The sequence below is a fragment of the Prionailurus bengalensis genome, chromosome A1 (genome assembly GCF_016509475.1).
Source record: "Prionailurus bengalensis isolate Pbe53 chromosome A1, Fcat_Pben_1.1_paternal_pri, whole genome shotgun sequence".
Classification (NCBI taxonomy): domain Eukaryota; kingdom Metazoa; phylum Chordata; class Mammalia; order Carnivora; family Felidae; genus Prionailurus; species Prionailurus bengalensis.
Genome location: NC_057343.1, coordinates 47,632,604 through 47,652,615, shown reverse-complemented (window position 1 = coordinate 47,652,615; position 20,012 = coordinate 47,632,604). Strand labels below are relative to the sequence as shown.

Here is a 20,012-nt window from a genome sequence, read left to right as displayed (position 1 = left end):
AGTACAGAAAACGTTTCAAGGAGGAGGGGGTGATCATTGTGTCAAATGTTGCTAAGTCAAATTCATGGGAACTGATGATTGGATTTAGCATAATGACATTTGTGGGGGTGAGAGGTACTATCCAGAGTAGTTTTGACGGTTAGGAGGCAGAAGTTTGACTAGAATAGGTGAAAAAAATGGGAAGAGGGGGATTACAGTATTACAACACTTCTGATGCTGCCATGGGAAGGAGAGAAAAGGGGTGGTTTTTGGAGAGTAAGAGGGGTCAAGAGGTTTTGTTGGTATTGTTTTAGGTGGGAAGAAATGACACGATGGGGGGAAATGATCTGAGAATAAATACGGATAAAGAAGAAAAGAGACTGTAACCAAGTCTTGGGACAGTCCCAACATTTAGTGATCAGGAAAAGGAGAATGCACAGAGGAGCCTAAGTAGGAGCTGCCAGAGAACTGTGACAAACCCAAGGAAGGATGATTTGGATGCTAAAGGGTCTCAGGGAAGGAAAGGTCATTTGAAGAAGTCTTGGTCAGACTGAGAATGGAGCACTGAAGTAGCTGAGACAATATATTATTAGCGACCTCAACAGTAATGGCTTTCGTTGACTGACAGTGAAACTTGATTATAATGGATTCCTGAGGGTGCGGGTGAAGAAGGAGATACACAGCAATTACAGATAATGCTTTGGTGGCATACTGGTGTCAAGTGGAACAGAGGGTCAGGCCAGAGAACCTAAAATTAATTAACTATATTTACTAGGTTATTCCAAGTTGATAGGATGGTACGAATGTTGTAGTGGGGGTAAGGGGGGAGTTTGACCCTAGAGAGGAGATCATCACAGGACAGAGTCCTTGAATGGAGCAGAGGAGATAGTAGCGCCCAACCAAAAGAACAGAATCATTCTATTCATTGTCACAAGAGAGAAATCTGAGGTTTTGGTATCGATCAGGTAGGTGGACGGATGCAGTGGTTGGAGGATGAGGTAGGTCTCTAGTGACTGCTTTTGATTCTCAGTATGGAGATTGAAGTCACTCATCTGAGTGAGGCAGGAAAACAGGGAAATGGGAGAGTTAAAGATAAAAGGAGAAGGAATAAAGTTATCTCCTTGGAAGGTGGAAAATTGTGGGAGATGAAAAGGGTAGTTAAAGGAGCCAAGCAGAGCGGGTTTTGGATGTTGAGGTCTCTAAGAATCCTAAACAGGTGTTGTGGCAGACTTGAAGCACTTCCTGACCTGCTTCTATCTTATTTCTTAACTATTTAACATGTCCAAAATAGAAACAGCTTTTCTTGTAAATGCACTCTGTTCATGGAACTGAACCTTCAAAAACACCTTACTTACCTACCCACTCATCTGACTTGCTAACTACACACCTTCATTTTGGGAGGCCTGGTGTGGGAGGAAAGGACACGCAGAATTTATTAGTGACATCTGTGGCTAAACGCCTGATTGTAATGAAATTGAAATAGTTGTGTAAGTTGCCCTAAGAATAGAATTTTTTTCTTACTGTGCTATATTCGCTCAAATTCATAGAGCTGTATATTCCATAATGCGGAAGGTCTTTTAAAAACAATACCTGATAGTGATAATAATAGTTGTGTATGGAGCGTGTGGAAGATTCACATACTAACCACATCTTTTGGTTTGCTTATTTCACAGAATGAAATAGAAAGTGGAAGAATAATATTTTCAGAGCATCTTCCTTTAAGTAAGCTGCAACAGGGCATAAAATCTGGTACATACCTTCAGGGAACATTTAGAGCCAGCAGGGAAAATTACTTAGAAGCTACAGTGTGGGTTCATGGAGATGATGAAGAAAATAAAGAGGCAAGTGTTGTGTACATAAATTCCATATGCAGTAAAATAGTTTTTGTTCATGATTTCTTTCATTGGTGTTTAAAATTTTGTATGAGAATTTAAATTTACCCTTCAAAGTGTATCAGCTTAAAGGCGGCTATGTGAGAGATCATAGATAATAGAATGAATCACTATTTTAGAAAACTTCTTATTGAAGAAAAGAACTTTTTATTTAGCCATTTTTAAGAAAATGAAAATTTAATCAAAAGGTAGGCTGCGCCTGTTTTCTGAATGATGGCTAGTTATGTGACGTGCTGTTTACATAACATAGAATTGCTCCAGAGGGCTTCACACACTTTAAAGCAAATAGTAATCATTTTTGGGTGCTCACTATTTGCCAGGTAGTCTTTTAAATGCTTTGAATACCACATTTCACTTAATTTCCACCTGTGCTTATGAAAGCAGGTACTCTTTTTCATGCTACCTGTCTGTACCCTGAGATTTAGATTAAGAAATTGTCCCAAGATCTTTTGGTACTAAAGTAAGAGTTATTTATGGTGGAGCCATGAACACAGCCCCTACTTTCCGACTTGATATTCTCAACTTGATATTGAGAAATTGAGAGGATAAAGGGACACTATAGAAGAGGAAAAAATATAAAGGAGAACTGGAGATACATAGAAACATTCAGGATATCTCTTCTGTGAGGCAGCCTTCCCATTCTTATATTGTCATTAAAAATATCTGGACACATGTCATTTGCTGTTTTACACAGATAATCTTACAGGGACTTAAACATTTAAACCGAGCTGTTCATGAAGATATTGTGGCTGTAGAGCTTCTTCCGAAGAATCAGTGGGTGGCACCATCTTCTGTGGTTTTACATGATGAAGGGCAAAATGAAGATGATCTGGAAAAAGAAGAGGAGAGAGAACGCATTGTATGAAACCAAGCAGGTTTATCTTTTGTCTGTGTAGCTTTGTTTAGTCCACTTATGTTTTAGCTTTGCAGAAAATGAAACAAGTTTCACTGCTTTCAGATTTACTGATTAAGATTATAGTTCTGTGCGTTTAATACATTTTATACACATAGTTGACTATTTTCCCTGTTAAGTATTTAAATAGTTTTCTTTTCAATTAATATCTTAGTTGGCTCAAATAAATGGGTTTAAATGCAAAACGACTGTAACTTGCTTATGAAACTTTAATTTTGCCATTCAGTTACATGATCTGTCTGAATTAGTGAGGTTTAAGTAAATACAAATTTGAAATTTTCTGAGTTGCTTTTAAGTAATATTAAAATCCCATCATCATAATAGATGTACCTATAGGCCCTCACATAAAGGTCTTTTAATTCCTTCTCTGTTACCATATTTACTGTGACGAGAATGCTTTCACTCATTTCTCATGATCTAAAGTCTACCTGATAGGACTCATTTATTTCTGTATTTTAGAATTATAATAACACAAATAATTGAAATTCACATGTTAGTAGTTCTTTTTCTATGAATTATTTTCAGTGTTCTAGAGTTTTGCTGTTAACATCCTTGCAGAGTCCAGGCCATAGGAAAGCGTTGAAGTTGAAAGACTGTAAAATCCCTCAGCTATTTCTTTTTTTTTTTAATTTTTTTTTTTTCAACGTTTATTTATTTTTGGGACAGAGAGAGACAGAGCATGAACGGGGGAGGGGCAGAGAGAGAGGGAGACACAGAATCGGAAACAGGCTCCAGGCTCTGAGCCATCAGCCCAGAGCCCGACGCGGGGCTCGAACTCACAGACCGCGAGATTGTGACCTGGCTGAAGTCGGACGCTTAACCGACTGCCCTCAGCTATTTCTAAAAAATACTTTTTATTTAGGTTTTTATTTTAGATCAGGAAGAACCTCTAAAGGTATATCTCTTTGTAATGAATTAATAGTTGCCACGTAGTTATTTAGTGCAAACTGCTACTAAAATCCTAGTCTGTTAATTCCCAGACCTGTGTGTGTGTATGTGTATGTCAGTAAATCCTCGTATTAAAACTGAAGAGTTGAGGGGTGCCTGGGTGGCTCAGGTGGTTATGCATCTGAGCATTTCAGCTCAGGTCTTGATCTAAGGGTCGTAAGTTCAAGCCCTGCATTGGGCTCCATGCTGGACATGGATCCTATAAATATGTGTGTGTGTGTGTGTGTGTGTGTGTGTCTATAAACTGAAGAGTTGAGTTCTAACGTATTCAGTTATATTTATATTTTTTCTTTGTTTTTTGATTGTTTTTATAGTGCTTTATTATTATGGAACTATTTCCATGGTTTGGTTTGGCATGTTCTCAGAATTTTGAGGCATCAAGATTCTGTAGCTCTATGTCATAATTTACTGCCTGAAAGTATTAATATTCATATTCATATTCTGATTTTGAAGAGAAATTGTCTCATTATACTTGGAGGAAAATAACTTGAATATTTTTATTTTTAAATCTCAGCTTAAGACTGCTGTAAATGAAAAAATGTTAAAGCCTACAGGTAGAGTTGTAGGAATAATAAAAAGAAATTGGAGACCATATTGTGGCATGCTTTCCAAGTCTGATATTAAAGAGGTGAGTAAAGAGTATGTTAATGTAATTAAAAGTAATACCCATTAAAAGAACTTAGAAGCCTCCCCATGCCCTTATCCTCAAATTTGTATGTCTGTATGTAAAATCTACTGTCCTGATTTTCTTTAGTCAAGAAGACATCTGTTTACCCCTGCTGATAAGAGAATCCCTAGAATTCGAATAGAAACCAGACAGGCTTCTACATTAGAAGGAAGGAGAATTATTGTTGCTATTGATGGTTGGCCCAGAAATTCCAGATATCCAAACGTAAGCTTGAATGATTTATTTTATCTTAGAATATTAAATTAAGAATTGGATATAAAATTGCTTCTTTTAGTTAAAGTAGAATCTGCTTTTGTAATAAAATTCATACTGGAATGTAGGAATATGCCACAAAGTTACCTAATAAGTGGTATATCCTGTTTGAAAATTAATGTCATGAAATTGTAATGTAAATCATTTGATTGTTTTTACTCAAATTTCCTAACAAATAGCTTTTGATAATGGTGTTTGAAACCTTAGTAGATTCTAATACATTTTGAAGCTACTGTATTTGAAGTACATTTTAAACTTTAAAGATCATTGGAAACAAACAGACACTTTGCTGTATAAAAATTGGGCCCTCGGGAAGTCTCCATCCTAAATCATTTGAGATTTATAGACTCATTTTTAAAAAGCATTGGGGGATGGGGGGGCGTGCCTGGGTGCCTCAGTCGGTTAGTGACCGATTTCGGTTCAGGTCATGATCTTGCGGTCTGTGGATTCAAGCCCCGCATCAGGCTCTGTGTGCCTCAGTCGGTTATTGACTGATTTCGGTTCAGGTCATGATCTTGCGGTCTGTGGATTCAAGCCCCGCATCAGGCTCTGTGCTGGCAGCTCAGAGCCTGGAGCCTGCTTCATATTCTCTCTCTCTCTCTCTCTCTCTCTCTCTCTCTCTGCCCCTCCCCCGTTCATGCTCTCTCTCAAAAATAAACATTAAAAAAAAAATTTAAAAAGCATTGGGGGACACCTGGGTGGCTCAGTTGGTTAAGCATCCGACTTCAGCTTCTGCTCAGGTCATGATCTCATGGTTTGTGAGTTTGAGCTCTGCATTGGGCTCTCTGCTGTCAGCACAGAGCCCACTTCAGATCCTCTGTTCCCCCCAATCCCCGCCCCCCCGCTTCTCTGTCCCTTCCCCATCGTACACACATTCTCTCTTTCTCTCAAAAATGAACATTAAAAAAAATGAAAAAGCGTTGGGAACATTTAGAAATTCTAAGGTGATATATAAATGTTCCAAGAGTTTAATGTAATAATAAAACATAAATGACCAAACAAAAAGCTGTTAAATTCACCTTTTTAATAATACTTTTTGGCCTTAGGGACACTTTGTAAAAAACTTAGGGGAAGTTGGAGATAAAGAAACTGAAACAGAAGTTCTGTTGCTTGAGCATGACGTTCCCCATCAGCCTTTTTCCCAGGCTGTTCTTAGCTTTCTACCAAAGATGCCCTGGAGCATTACTGAAAAGGTAAGTTGAAAACAATGTAATGACTTTATAAATTACTCTGTCTGGGCTAATTTGATTTCTGTATGTGTTTTTAAATACATAGAAACCATAGTCCCTTACTCGCTTGCATTTAGTTAGATATAGAACTCTTAGGTATTAAAAAAATCATTGGTTTTATTCAAAGATAATGTTTTTCTGGGAAACCAACACTAGCTTATGTCAAATTGTTCAAAGGTGAAGAAACCATACGTTACAGATCATAATGTGTGGTTATTTTTAACAAAGTTTCCTTTAACATGTATAGAGATTGTTGATTTTGTAAGAGCTGTTTGATTTGTACTATCAAAATAGTTTTTTATTTCTTAATAATGTGGCATCTTCTAGGACATGAAAAACCGAGAAGACCTAAGACATCTGTGTGTTTGTAGTGTGGACCCACCGGGATGTACTGATATAGATGATGCTCTGCATTGTAGAGAACTTGAAAATGGAAATTTGGAGGTATTCTTCTAGTGATGCTCTTATCCAAATACATAGTTCTGTTTTTGAGTTCATTTTCTTTTGACCCATTGTAGAATTTGTGAATTATTCATGCCTAGTCAGTTATAGCTGCAGTGACTAATGGGCATGTGTCAAAGTTGAAACGGTAAACGTGACTGTGCTTTGTCAGTTTTGCTATGTTTCTTTTCATTTGAATTCCATTAGTACATTTATCCAATTAAACCTGTAGACATCCTTTTATTTTTATCTTTTTAAGGTTGGTGTTCATATTGCAGATGTTAGCCATTTTATTAGGCCAGGAAATGCTTTGGATCAAGAGTCAGCCAGAAGGGGAACAACAGTGTATCTTTGTGAAAAGGTAAATGAGTTAAATTTAAAATGGAATTTTGACACATGCTTGTAACTTTTTCATCATCTGTTTTATTTTTTTTTTATTTGTATTTTTATGTTTATTTTTGAGAGAGAGTGAGTGGGGGAGAGTCAGAGAGAGAGAGCGAGACAGAGGATCTGAAGCAGGCTCTGTGCTGACAGCAGAGAGCCCGATGTGGAGCTCGAGCTCACAAACTACGAGATCATGACCTGAACCAAAGTCAGATACTCAGGCACCCAAGTGCCCCTGTTTTATTTTTAATAGTAAATCATCTGAGGTGTTTCCTGAGAAGGGTGTATCCAGCCTCAGTATTTAGTGAAATAGGATGAATAACTATTATGTGAGTTGTGCATTGTTAGTCTGTAAAAACTACAGGCACTTCTGAATTCTTAACAGTCTGGAATAATACGTGAATTAGCTAAAAGGCATACATAGAAAAAGGTGACTTTAAATCAGTGAAGATACTGCAATGTGTTTTGTTATTGAGTGGCCCAAATAACAAGTAGATTTAGTTAATATAAGTTGTTATGTAACATAGAACTTGTTAGCTGTGGGTAACTAAGGTATTTTCTGTTGCTTTTAAAGTTAAGTCATGAGTGTATTTTGTCATAATTTGCCAGTTCTTCTTTTTAAAGTAATCTTCCATAACCTACAGAGAAAAATTGTGAAAATAGAAAAGAAAGTTAAGCTTAGTCTATTACAAATTCATTGTCAAGGTTCTTCCATGTGACTTTTTTTCATAAAAATTTTGTGGCACCATGAAACACCATGTGGTTTCAGTTGGGCATTGGAGGAGAAAGGTCCAGTCCTAGAGCTGTTAAGGCTTATGTGTGTTACCTAGTACAAACTTGCTGTACAGAGCAGAGATTGCAAGCTCGGAGGACAGCTCGGTGGCTGTAGAGAGCACTTCTACTTACATCCACTGACATGAAGTCCAATTTCCTTTTATTGCTTCCCATTTATAACAGTTGTGTGGAAATACTTTTTCTAGAGTTAGACTTATTTCATATCTTCTCAGTTTTATGCACAAAGACTTTTCCCCCTTGTTAAATTAATGCTATTTGAGAATAAAACCTCAAATACATGTATGGCTATAGCTAAGTAGTCTGCCACTCTTTTTATTTTCTGTTCCAGAGGATTGACATGGTTCCAGAGTTGCTTAGCTCTAACTTGTGTTCCTTAAGATGTAACGTTGACAGGTATTTATGCATGTTTTTTCATAAGAACATAATACTTACTACTTTGACTGATTCCCATTAACCAACACTGTCTACTTTCCCTGTAGGTTGGCATTTTCATGTATTTGGGAAATGAGTCACAATGCTGAAATCTTAAAAGTGAGGTTTACCAAAAGTGCCATTAATTCAAAGGTTAGTTTCATGGTTAGTTTAACGTTTAAAATCTTGGGTACTTTTCACAGTATTCTAGATGGTTTTGGAAAAGTTGGGTTTTAACAAATTAAATTTTTCCCCAGTGCTGCAGCAAAATCTAATTTTTTCCAGTTTTCTGCTTAATTCTTGCTGCAGTTATTTTGTATTCAGAAACTTGCAAAGCCTGGATACTTGAGAAGACTAAATAGATGATTTTTTGCCTCAACTCAGGAACACTACCATTTGAAATGGTTCCAACTTACAACCCGTCAGTATTTTCAAAGTTGGCATGTACACCGTCTTCTTTTACTCACATTTTTTCATAGAAATGATGTTAGGAATTATGGTTGGATTTCAGCAGAACTAGCCTAAGAGCTCAGGTCAGACAAAAGGGAGCCAGGCTAACTTTCTCATCCTTCCCTTTATTGGCAATCTACCCAGATTCCCTTCTCTTCTCCCTTTGCCCTGAATCTTCGCCTGAGGTTTGCCATCAACTAGTTGCCTTCAGCAGTTCTGGATGAACTAGTGGTTGGAAAAGAAAGCAGTGTTGGGCTGACAGCCACGTGTGAATGATTGAAGCCTTCCTCAGTTTGTATTTTTTAAAAGGATGAGTTTATTTTTCTCCCAGACTTGGTCAGTGTAACAAAATCATATGAAAAATAAAATTTAGTGAATATACAACAGAAAACGTTTTTAGAAGGGGAACTCCTAGTTCCTAGTAGGTAAGTTGGCTCTCCCCAGAATCTGACCTGGCTGGTATCATCCAACTCTCTGATGCTATTCCTGATTTTTACTTGCGAAGGTGCTTTTATTTTTATTTTTAGTTTTAAATAAGCTAAAAAATGGTAGTTTTCGATGAGATGTGAAATAGGAACAGAAGTACTATTTGTGTGTTCAGATTATAATTAGAACTTACTTGAAATCTTTTTTCCTACGATGGGTCTTATTTTTAGATACTTACTATGGGGTATTTCGTAGATTTTCTGTAAAACATGTCTACATTATTATAGTTTCTTAATTATTTGCCATTGAGTAAGGAAGCAGTGATCATCTGGAAAGGATTTCACGTTACAGTCATTGTCCGAGAACAATATAACTTCCTTTTTTATTTTATTTAAGCATTACCTAAGTATTTATACGTTAACTGAACTATGAAAGTAATTAAAGTTTAAGCAATTTATTTATCAATGAATACTACTGTTTTGTTTTAACATGAGTTTGCTTATGTTGTGTGTTGCATCAGATACAAAATAATGAGCCAGAGGTTATAGGTGTGGAGTATAAATAGTATAGCTAGGAATCTAGCTATAAGTATATAGTGGAAGTGTGAAAATATAGTAAACTGGTTTTTATAAGAGTTATAGTAACATCTGATTTCTTTTTTAGGCTTCTCTTACGTATGCTGAAGCTCAGATGAGGATTGATTCCACAGCCATGAATGATGATATTACCACTAGTCTCCGTGGACTAAATAAACTCGCTAAAATTTTGAAAAAAAGAAGAATTGAGAAAGGGTACATTTCAAAAATATTAAGAAGTATCTTAATTTAGGGGCACCTGGGTGGTTCAGTCGGTTGAATATCCAACTTCGGCTCAGGTCATGATCTCACGGTTTATGGGTTCAAGCCCCACATTGGGCTTGATGCTGTCAGTGCAGAGCCTGTTTAGGATCCTCTGTTCTCCTCTCTCTCTGCCCCTCCCCGATCGCACTCTCTCTCAGTCAAAAAAAAAAAAAAAAAAGTATCTTTATTTATTCTGGTAATATAACTTGTGAACTTTTTAAAGTGTTTTGTCACAGATAATGATTTATTTAATGAGCTGAATAGAAACTCTTAAGTAGAGACATTTCTTTTTCTTTTGGCTACTTTTTAGGTTTGCACCTTGCTTGATTCTGAACTGATGTTTGTTTAGTAGTTCTGTCTTTGTACTTTATTGTGCTAAAAACTGATACATGTGCGGGGCGCCTGGGTGGCTCAGTCGGTTAAGCTTCTGACTTTGGCTCAGGTCATGATCTCACAATTTGTGGGTTTGAGCCCCGTGTCAGGCTCTGTGCTGACAACTCAGAGCCTGGAGCCTGCTTCAGATTCTGTGTCTCATGCTCTCTGCCCCTCCCCCCTGTTCATGCTCTGTCTCTCTCTCAAAAATAAACATTTAAAAAAAAGAAAGACCTGATATATTTGAGCTAAAGATCTGGAAGAGATTCTAGAGAGGCAAGAGCTCCTTAAGACTGTTCTGCAGATTGTTTCTAATTTTAGTTAGAAATGAGTTTCCATATTGAATATTGGTTTTCAGATGCTTAAATAAATGTGGATGAACTTATTGCACTTTAGAGTTTGAAGTGATTTTAGAGATTATTTAATCCAGTACCTTCATTTTTTAAATGATTAAAAGTTACATAGAAGCAGTCTTCCCAAAGATCTGATAGCTAGTGGCAGGTATGTGTCTCTTAGCTGTTATATCATTGGATTTGCCTAACTGCAACAGTGTGAGATATAGTATCCAAGTACCCAAACGTGTTGAGATAAAGTAGGTAAAAGAAATTTGATTTCTAAAAGACATCCTTGGGGCGCTTGGGTGGCTTAGTCATTTAAGCATCTGACTTCAGCTCAGGTCATGATCTTGCAGTTCGTGAGTTCGAGCTCTGCATCGGGCTCTGTGCAGACAGCTCCGAGCCTGGAGCCTGCTTCAGATTCTGTGTCTCCCTCTCTCTGCCCCTCGCCTGCTCACACTGTGTGTCTCTCTCTCTTTCACAAATAAACATTTAAAAAAATAACAAAAGACATCATCAACCATCAGAGTGAAGCAAGTACAGCTGGCTTCCAGATGTTGGTCTATGGGTAACCATGCCCAATGCCCATCAGGGTAGGGTTACAAGCGGCTACTTGTTAAAAGTGCTTTTTTTGAGGAGCACAAGATGTTCTGTGCTGTGTCATGAGATGTGCCTATTTAAATTAAAATCCATTACAACTAATGGAAATTAAGAATTTAGTTTCTGAGTCACAGTAGCCACATTTCACTAGTCACTTATGGCTAGTCTACCATAATGGAGAATGTGAATAGAGAACATTTAAATCCCTACTGAAAGTTCCATTGGACAGTGTTGTTCTCTAGGTAGTTGCACTGAGCCATCCCTGTCTCTTCACACAGGTGAGTTTTCTGGGAATATTTCATATAATCCTAAATAGAAAACTTAAAACTGTGTAAGGATAATTTGAATGCAGTGAAACCCAAAGAAACTAAAAAGGACACCACACATTTTCCAGCAAGTGTTTATTCATTGAAGGTTTTTAGTATGCCAGACATCAGAAGAGAGTGTGTAAAGATAACTTCTAGAAAGTTTTAGGGGCATTTGGGTGGCTAAGTCAGTTAAGCATCTGACTGCAGCTCAGGTCATGATCTCACAGTTCGTGGGTTCGAGCCCCACGTTGGGCTCTGTGCTGACAGAGCTTGGAGCCTGCTTCAGATACTGTGTCTCCCTCTCTCTGCCCCTCCCCTGCTCATGCCCTGTCTCTCTCTCTCAAAAATGAATAAATGTTTAAAATTTTTAAAAAGTTTGTTTTAAAAGCAAAATGAATAAAATGCAAATTGAAACTATATTCATTTTGGTGGTTTTAAAGTAAGGGAGAGAAATTTGTACTTGTAACATAGCTTCTCTTAATTAGGACAGGAAAGATAATTTTTAATGTCAAAAACAGTCTACTTAATTTTATAACTAGACAGTCATTTCCTGGTAAAAACACATCATTGAATCTTCTCAGTCTTAGAAAGAATTGCTTTTTAGGCCAGATGTATTAAACACAGACTAAACGTAGTGTAGAATCTTGTTGTAAAGACTGCGTAGCAAGAAAGGAAAATTGATCAAGATTCTCTCTCTAGTATTCCTTTGGTTGTTCTTCTAATAAAATTGAAGAATTGAGGGAAAAGGTGAAGAATTAGCTTGCACCATTTCATCTTTTTTTCCTTTACATTTCCCCCTTTTCCATGATTGTTTAGGGTTACCCAGCTTCATTAAAATTCTTTAAAAAAATTTTTTTTAACATTTATTCATTTTTGAGAGACAGAGCATGAGCGGGGAAGAAACAGAGAGAGAGGGAGACACAGAATCCAAAGCAGGCTTCAGGCTCTGAGCTGTCAGCACAGAGCCCGACACAGGGCTCAAACTCACGAACTGCAAGACCATGACCTAAGCCAAAGTCGGACGCTCAACCAACTGAGCCACCCAGGCGCCCCTTCATTAAAATTCTTTCAGTTGGTTTGGAGCTGATGAAAATAGCATCAAGGTATGAAGAAACATAAGATTTTCCTTGTTGGAATTTACTTTTCACAGGAGAACTTGCTAACTCATTAAGTGAACCATGCACAGAAAGCACTTAACATAGGGTGTTGTCTGACATGTAGCATTCCAGATCAGTAGCTGTCAGTGTGTGTAGCATATCAGGGTAGTAGTTTATCAGTCCCCTCTATGTTGGCTGAGTGAACATGGAGGTACTTTTGAACTGTGGGTCTTCTGATAGTACTCATCTACACATGGCAGCTTCTCTTTTGCCTCTCTCTGTCATCCCTTTCCCCAATACATTATTTTCAGTAGTAAATAAAACCCTACCTGTTATCTTCTTCATTTATAAAAGTGATTATAGACTCCTGTAGCTCAATAAAAGCCCATAGTTTGGGTACAGAACATACTTAGATTCTCAGAAGCACAAGGACTCTTATTGTCTTGCTATTGTCCTTTTTTTTTTTTTTTTTTAAGTTTTTAAAAATGTTTGTTTATGAATTTTGAGAGAATGAGAGAAAATGTACATGAGCAGGGGAGGGGTAGAGAGAGAGAATCCCAAGCATGTTTTGTGTTGTCGGTACAGAGCCTGACGTGTGGCTCAATCCCACAACCATGAGATCATGACCTCAGCTGAAATCAGGAGTCAAACACTTAACTGACTGATCCACCCAGGCGCCTCACTATTGTTCTCTTTTTAAATACATTTTAGATCTGTAAGATACAAAGCTTTTTATAAAAATAGAACATAAAACTTAGCAGGTTGACCTTAAAGCCTTCAGAAGGAAAACTGTTAATGCTTTTGTTATAATCATTTTCTATTTTAAAAGCATCACTTCTGGAATTATGTCTGTTATTGGCTCACTTGACTAATTTACCTCTTTGATTTTTATTTAGGGCTTTGACACTTTCTTCTCCAGAAGTTCGATTCCACATGGACAGTGAAACTCATGATCCTATAGATCTGCAGACCAAGGAACTTAGGTATGTAACTTTTAATGGGCATTAGATAAGATTTTTATCTTATCTTAAATGTAATATCTAGTATATATAATAATAAACAAAACATATTTATACCCAAAATACCTATTTCTAGTAGGGCTGTGATTTCTGTAGTTTTTTGACTTACGATATATAGAGAAAAGTAAGTATCATTTTGCTTTTTAGTCTATCTTATGTAAAATTGAGAAGTATTATTATAATAGAAAAATTTTCAACTTGAATTGGTCTTGATTCAACTTGATAATAGAACTTGACTAGTAATAGTTGTGGTAAGTAAAAGATTGCCCTAGTAATTTAATATTTAATGTAGAAGAGAATAGTGGTCAAGATCACGTGCTTTGAAGCCAGACTACCTAGGTTTGGATCTCACTTTCTCCAATGGCTCCAGACAAGTTACTTAACATTTCTATACCTCTGTTTGTTGTTAAAATGGGATTGAATGGTACCTATCTCACAGGGTGTTAAGAATACTCATGTTATTGTTATTACTGTTGTATTGATTTAGGAAGAAAGGCTATTTTTGGTTAAATCAGAGTTAGGCCTCTTTTCCATGCCTCTTACCAGGTAATTCTGACATTAAATGTATACTTACACTTTTTTCTATTAGATAAACAAGGATTAAAAATGAGCATGCACTCAGGTTTCTTAGGACCAGAAATTTGAGTACATGCTCATTTTGTGCTTTATAAAATTATAAAATTAGAGCTACAATTAAAAAATACTTTTGGGTGAACTATTGGTCAAATATAAGTAATGTTAATATGAATAGTAAGCCTATTACTAAGAGGGTTTTTTGAGGAAAATGTTGAATCTAACTTTGCCAAAGTAGAACATCATCCATTTCTTCTTACCAAGCAGAAAAAACAAATTTCTAACAGATTGTAGTTTTAAAGGTATGATTAGAGGCCTTCCTAATATTTAAAAAGTAAAAGGAATCTAGTCAAGAAGTTCTAGGATGTTGTTAAAAATGGAAACATGAATGAAAGATTAACATAATGCATGTTAGTGACTTGGGAGAAAGAAAACACAGTGTAAACAGAACACAGATAATTTACTAACCTAAGTTGTAAATAGATATGGACTAACGATATAGAGTGAGAGGACTAGGAAATTGGTTAAGAGTTTTGAAGTCAGATTATGTGGGCTTGGGTCTTGTTACTACTAACTCCGACTTTGAGCAAGAGAATAATGCTACACATCCTTAGTTTTGTCATCTGCAAAACAGGACTAATGTCTGTGTGTGTGTGTGTGTGTGTGTGTGTGTGTGTGTGTGTGTATGGATATAGATAGATATCTTACAACATAGTGCAATGTCTGGCCTGTAATAAATACCCAGAATGGCTAATGTAAATATAATTTCTTCATTTTTGTGATTTATTGGTGAAAATTTTAATTTTTTAAGCCCAAATTGATCTGATCTAAATAGCTTTTAATTCTTCTTAGTAAACTTTTTAAATGCATTTATAGTTAAAAATCTCTTCAGACTTAGTGAAAGAAGGTGAAATGTTCAGTACAGTTTAGATTTTATATATTACTAGAGTTAGTAAGCTTTATTCATTTATTTTAAAGTTTATTTATTTTTGAGAGAGAGAGAATGAGAGCAGTGAAGGGACTGAGAGGGAGAGAGAGAACCCTAAGTAGACTCCACACAAGCCCGATGCGGGGCTCCATCTCCGAACCCGTGATATCATGACCTGAGCCAAAATCAAGAGTCAGATGCTTCACTGACTGAGCCACTCAGGTTCCCTGTAAAGCTTTTATTTTTTAAATGCAGTTTTAAAGTCTCTCACATGAGATTTACTCATGTAGTAGATGCATAGTAAGAGATTGTTAACACCACAGCTGAAAAATGAGAGTCAGAAGTTATTAAAAACAAGCATGTGCACACACTATGAATGTTTACATAGGAAGTATGTTTATTGTCTCCCTGATAGAGAAGATAACCTGGGAATAAATGTGATATCCTTATTTAATGATTTTTCTGTTGGCAGAGAAACAAATTCCATGGTGGAAGAATTTATGTTACTTGCCAATATCTCTGTTGCAAAAAAAATTCACGAAGAATTTTCAGAACATGCCCTGCTTCGAAAACATCCTGCTCCTCCTCCATCAAATTATGAAATTCTTGTTAAGGCAGCTAAATCCAAGGTAAGGTCACATAGTTTGCAAAATCATCTGTATTTGTGTTGTGATCTATCTGTTGTACTATATTATCTGTATTTGCATCTACAGGAAAGTTGCATTGTTTTTTGATACAAAAATATGACAGGAGTATCTTTGATTTAAAAAAAAAATTTTACTTAACTTGGGTGTAGTCGTCTCTTCCCACACTGAAATCATTTGCTTAATAAAATTCTTTAATGTCCTTAAAGAGCACCCTATGCTACAGCCATAAGTTCCACACTAAGTTATTTGCAATATTCTGAACATATGAAGCTCTTCCATATTTCTTTGCCTTTATACATGTTCTTTATGCCTGTGTTATTTCATGCCTCCTCTGAACTGCCTAACTTTAGAGACTTAGAAATAATTTTTTCCCTCTTCAACTCAGTTAAGCCCTCTTTATTTATATCATGTCTCTAAGAAGTAAGTCCATTTACTGCATACATTAGGGAAATGGAAATATCTAGAAAGGGTATTGTATCCTCCACCGCATAGCTTTGGTTAGTGGACTTTCATTTAGGCATAATTACCCTTACCCTTGAGGGGACTACGGTTTACATTGGTTTTCTTTGGATCACTTATTCAAGTCCAACCTTTCCTGCCCAGAATAGAGCTGGAAGTAGTATTGGGCCTCAGGGTATTATTCTAATGGAATGGTGTTGGTTTCTGATTTTTCAAATCTTTCTGGTGGGCCTACTACTCCTATCGTCTCCATAAGAATAGAATCAGCTTCTCTGCTGTAAGGCTTGCACTGTAAATTGGGGAATTTTCTCTTACTGTCTTATTTCTTCCTAAGATCTGGGTAAAGGAAGGAGGATTTAAGTATTTTTGCCTCCTCTCCCACAATAGAACAAAGCAGTTACTTTGATGTACCAGCAGATTGGGCTTTAGTGACCAATAAAGTTTTAGTTTGCTTCTGGCCTTTACTTCTACTTTGAATGGAAGGAAAATAAATACCTGCAGGGGAAATCCAGATATGCTGACAAGTATCCAGATCTGCTTTGGTTTTTTTTTTTTTTTCCTATTGCAACAAAGAATAGGCAGGCACCAATTGGACTTGGAGAAACGGAGCTACTGCTACCACCGTCCATTTCCCCTTTGAAACTTCTGCAGGAGGTTGATACTTAGTACCTTTAAATGCATTCAGAAAATTTTCAGCTTTGATGTTACACAAAATAATCATTACTTTTTATAAATTATTTGTAGTTCTCTTAGGTTAAGGAAAAAAGGTATAAATACCATCTGGTCAAGACCACCATATTTATTCAATATAATTTGTGTTTTGAAGACATGATGGTACTGATTTTAAAATGTTTAATATGATGCTCTTTCCCCTTCATTGCTCTTAGAATTTGGAAATTAAAACCGATACAGCCAAGTCCTTGGCTGACTCTTTGGACCGGGCTGATTCTCCTACCTTCCCGTATCTGAACACTCTCTTAAGGATATTAGCCACTCGCTGTATGATGCAGGCTGTGTACTTCTGCTCTGGAATGGATAATGATTTTCATCACTATGGCTTAGCATCCCCTATCTATACACATTTTACTTCACCCATCAGAAGGTACTTTTTTCTTATAAAATTATAGGAAATAGAGAATAGTTGATTTTCAATTGTGAAAAGATGCTTTAATGCTAACATAGTATGATTTTTTCTTTCTCCTTCATGTGTCTAGATATGCAGATATCATCGTTCATCGGTTGTTGGCTGTGGCTATTGGGGCTGACTGTACTTACCCAGAGTTGACAGACAAACACAAGCTTGCAGATTTATGTAAAAATCTTAATTTCAGGCACAAAATGGCTCAGTATGCCCAGCGTGCATCAGTAGCTTTTCATACTCAGGTATTTGCCCTCTGTCAGTAATATTGGAGAGATGAGGTTTTGTTCACCTTTAATTTAATTTCAGAATGCTTTTTGTTAATTTCCAAAAAAAAATACTCTAAGATAATCCTTAATAATGTTATATGTTATTTTACAGTTGTTCTTCAAAAGTAAAGGAATAGTAAGTGAAGAGGCCTATATTCTATTTGTAAGGAAGAATGCTATTGTGGTGTTAATTCCAAAGTATGGTTTAGAAGGTACAGTCTTTTTTGAAGAAAAGGACAAACCAAAGCCAAGGCTTATTTATGATGATGAGGTATAGTATTTCTAATGTTCTTGTTTTGTTTTTTTTCTGGAGGGGGCACTTTTTTTAATGGTACCTAAAAAGGATAAAATTATGTTTTGTATGCTACAGTTACTTGTGCCAACTAAGTTTGTTCTGTTCATAATTTCCCACCTCAGTGTATCTTCTCACATACAAGTGTTGTCCTTGATTTTACGTTGTGTAGTTTCCCCCTCCAAGGAAAACTTGAATTATGCTTTGCACTAGGCAGACAGATGCATTAATGGAATGAATGATTGCTTATAGCCTGGAGGAATTTTTTAAACCTCTTTCCAGCATCTCTTATCTGACACACTCCCTACTTCCCTAACCTTAATACAACTACGAAACAGCAGACCTTGCCCACAGTACCTTTTCTTCTAGTAGACCAACAATTTGCTGATGAATGGGGTGAGAATCCTGAGATGAATGAATGTATACAGTGGGACCATTTTACTGAAAATGGGTAGTATGCACATAAATAGGCCATGTATATGTGAAGCTGCTAGATTGGTGGTTTTGTTATATTGAACACCTAGATGCTTATTAAATATGGAAGTAATTATTTAATGTAAACTTTTAAATCAATGTGAAAGATAAAGAACTAGAACAAACCTCAGCTGTATGAAAGCAGTTTAAAAAGCAGTAAAATGTGTTTTGTTTAGATTCCTTCACTTAAAATAGAGGATACAGTGTTCCATATTTTTGATAAAGTTAAAGTGAAAATCATGTTAGACTCATCTAATCTTCAGCATCAGAAAATCCGAATGTCCCTGGTAGAACCACAGGTAAGACCAAACTTAAACTGTCCGTGTCGTGATGGGATATAGCACATATTGTGTGAAAGACAGGAGTGTGGTCATAAGTTATTTCTGTTCAAGAATAGAGAATTGGGGAGCCTGGGTGGCTCAGTTGGTTGAGCCTCCAACTCTTGATATCAACTCAGGTCGTGAACTCATGGAGGTGGCATCGAGCCCTGCATAGGGCTCTGCACTGAGCATGGAGCCAGCTTGGGATTCTCTCTCTCCCTCTCTTTCTGCTTCTCTCACTCTCTCAAAAATAAATAAAAATAAAGAGGATCTTATAAATAGTGTAGAGGCCAGATATTTGCATAGCAAATTTATTTTCTGACTGATTTTCCTAAGCTGTGGGATCCCAGGTATTGGGGATTCTTTGGAAAAGGTCCTCAGTATCAGATGTTGAGACATCTCTGAGATATCCTGCCTGGTCCCTTTTCACTTTAATTGGTTTTGAAATCTGAACTTTTGAAGATTAAGTATGTTTCCCCCTAAGATACTGGTTCTTAACCTTGTTCTGTCCCAACACACCTAAGGCCTCTGATGCTGAGTGTTACAGGGGCCTAGCTAGGGTAAACTGGAAGTGTTCAAGTTCAACCACACTTTACAAATGACAGTGACAGTGTCACTGACAGCTTGCCATCCAGAGACTGTCTACCTTTTACATTTTAAGCCACTATTTGTGTGTGAAATATGTATACTTTGTATGGAAAACCTTTACTTTCTTCTCCCTCTCTACCCCTACATCCTTTTAAATTTGAAATTGTTAGTGGGGAAGGGGAAGATGAGAATGAGATTTATTCTTATTTAATGCTTTTACTGACCTTTTTTTTCCCTGTTTGCATTACTTTAGATCCCAGGAATAAGCATTCCGGTTGATACTCCAAACATGGACATTAATGAACCAGAGAGAAAGAAGAAGAAACGTGAGAAATAGCTACAGTCAACAAAAAAACTTCAAACACTGGTTTCCTTAAAACAAAAAAACAAAAAAAGAAACCTTGAGTGAACACTTTTAAACCTAAGAAGTGTGTGATACAGTTTGTTACTCTTAAGTACATTTTAATGGTTTTAAAAATTTGCATTTTTATTGAACTGTTTGTTGACTGTGTCTGTCCCATCATACTACTTCATTTCTGAATTGAACAGAACTACTTATGCATAAAAATTCAATTGAATATCCATCACGTAAATAGTGACAGGATAGCAACTTCAAGGATCTGTAAATATCATTTAAATAGAGCATTCGTCTGCTTGCTAAAGAACAGATTAATTTTAATAAGTAATTTGATTATTTAATATTGATAGAAAAAAACTATCATTTTCCTATGGAGGAGGATAGAACATTTGAGAAGTCAGGAACAATCTGTTCTTTCTAAATCTTGAAAGCTGTCCGTGTTTGGTGTGGCAGTTATTAGACTGCAAGACAATGAAGTCAAGCTTTGTCAAGGAATTTAGTCCTTTGCCATCTTTAATTTACCTCATTTATTTTAAGTATTCCCTTACTGTTGAAAGCTTCCGGTATTTTTATTAGTGGTCCTTAAAC

At 36.5% G+C, this 20,012-nt stretch overlaps 1 protein-coding gene across 3 annotated transcripts in view; it reads left to right on the top strand.

Moving 5' to 3' along the window:
- DIS3 (DIS3 homolog, exosome endoribonuclease and 3'-5' exoribonuclease) overlaps positions 1-19,561 on the top strand; it is a 28,156-nt gene extending 8,595 nt beyond the window's left edge. For all 3 annotated transcript variants that reach the window (XM_043580388.1, XM_043580367.1, XM_043580378.1), the window contains exons 5-21: positions 1,653-1,820; positions 2,566-2,730; positions 4,247-4,360; positions 4,487-4,624; positions 5,719-5,865; positions 6,229-6,345; positions 6,602-6,703; positions 7,850-7,914; positions 8,001-8,085; positions 9,472-9,599; positions 13,256-13,342; positions 15,352-15,508; positions 16,873-17,087; positions 17,200-17,368; positions 17,505-17,663; positions 18,335-18,457; positions 19,320-19,561. In XM_043580388.1, the coding sequence (XP_043436323.1) occupies positions 1,653-1,820; positions 2,566-2,730; positions 4,247-4,360; positions 4,487-4,624; positions 5,719-5,865; positions 6,229-6,345; positions 6,602-6,703; positions 7,850-7,914; positions 8,001-8,085; positions 9,472-9,599; positions 13,256-13,342; positions 15,352-15,508; positions 16,873-17,087; positions 17,200-17,368; positions 17,505-17,663; positions 18,335-18,457; positions 19,320-19,403 (2,223 nt within the window). In that variant the 3' untranslated portion in view covers positions 19,404-19,561. The remainder of the gene's footprint in view (positions 1-1,652; positions 1,821-2,565; positions 2,731-4,246; positions 4,361-4,486; positions 4,625-5,718; positions 5,866-6,228; positions 6,346-6,601; positions 6,704-7,849; positions 7,915-8,000; positions 8,086-9,471; positions 9,600-13,255; positions 13,343-15,351; positions 15,509-16,872; positions 17,088-17,199; positions 17,369-17,504; positions 17,664-18,334; positions 18,458-19,319) is intronic.
- The last annotated feature ends 451 nt before the right edge of the window (positions 19,562-20,012 follow it).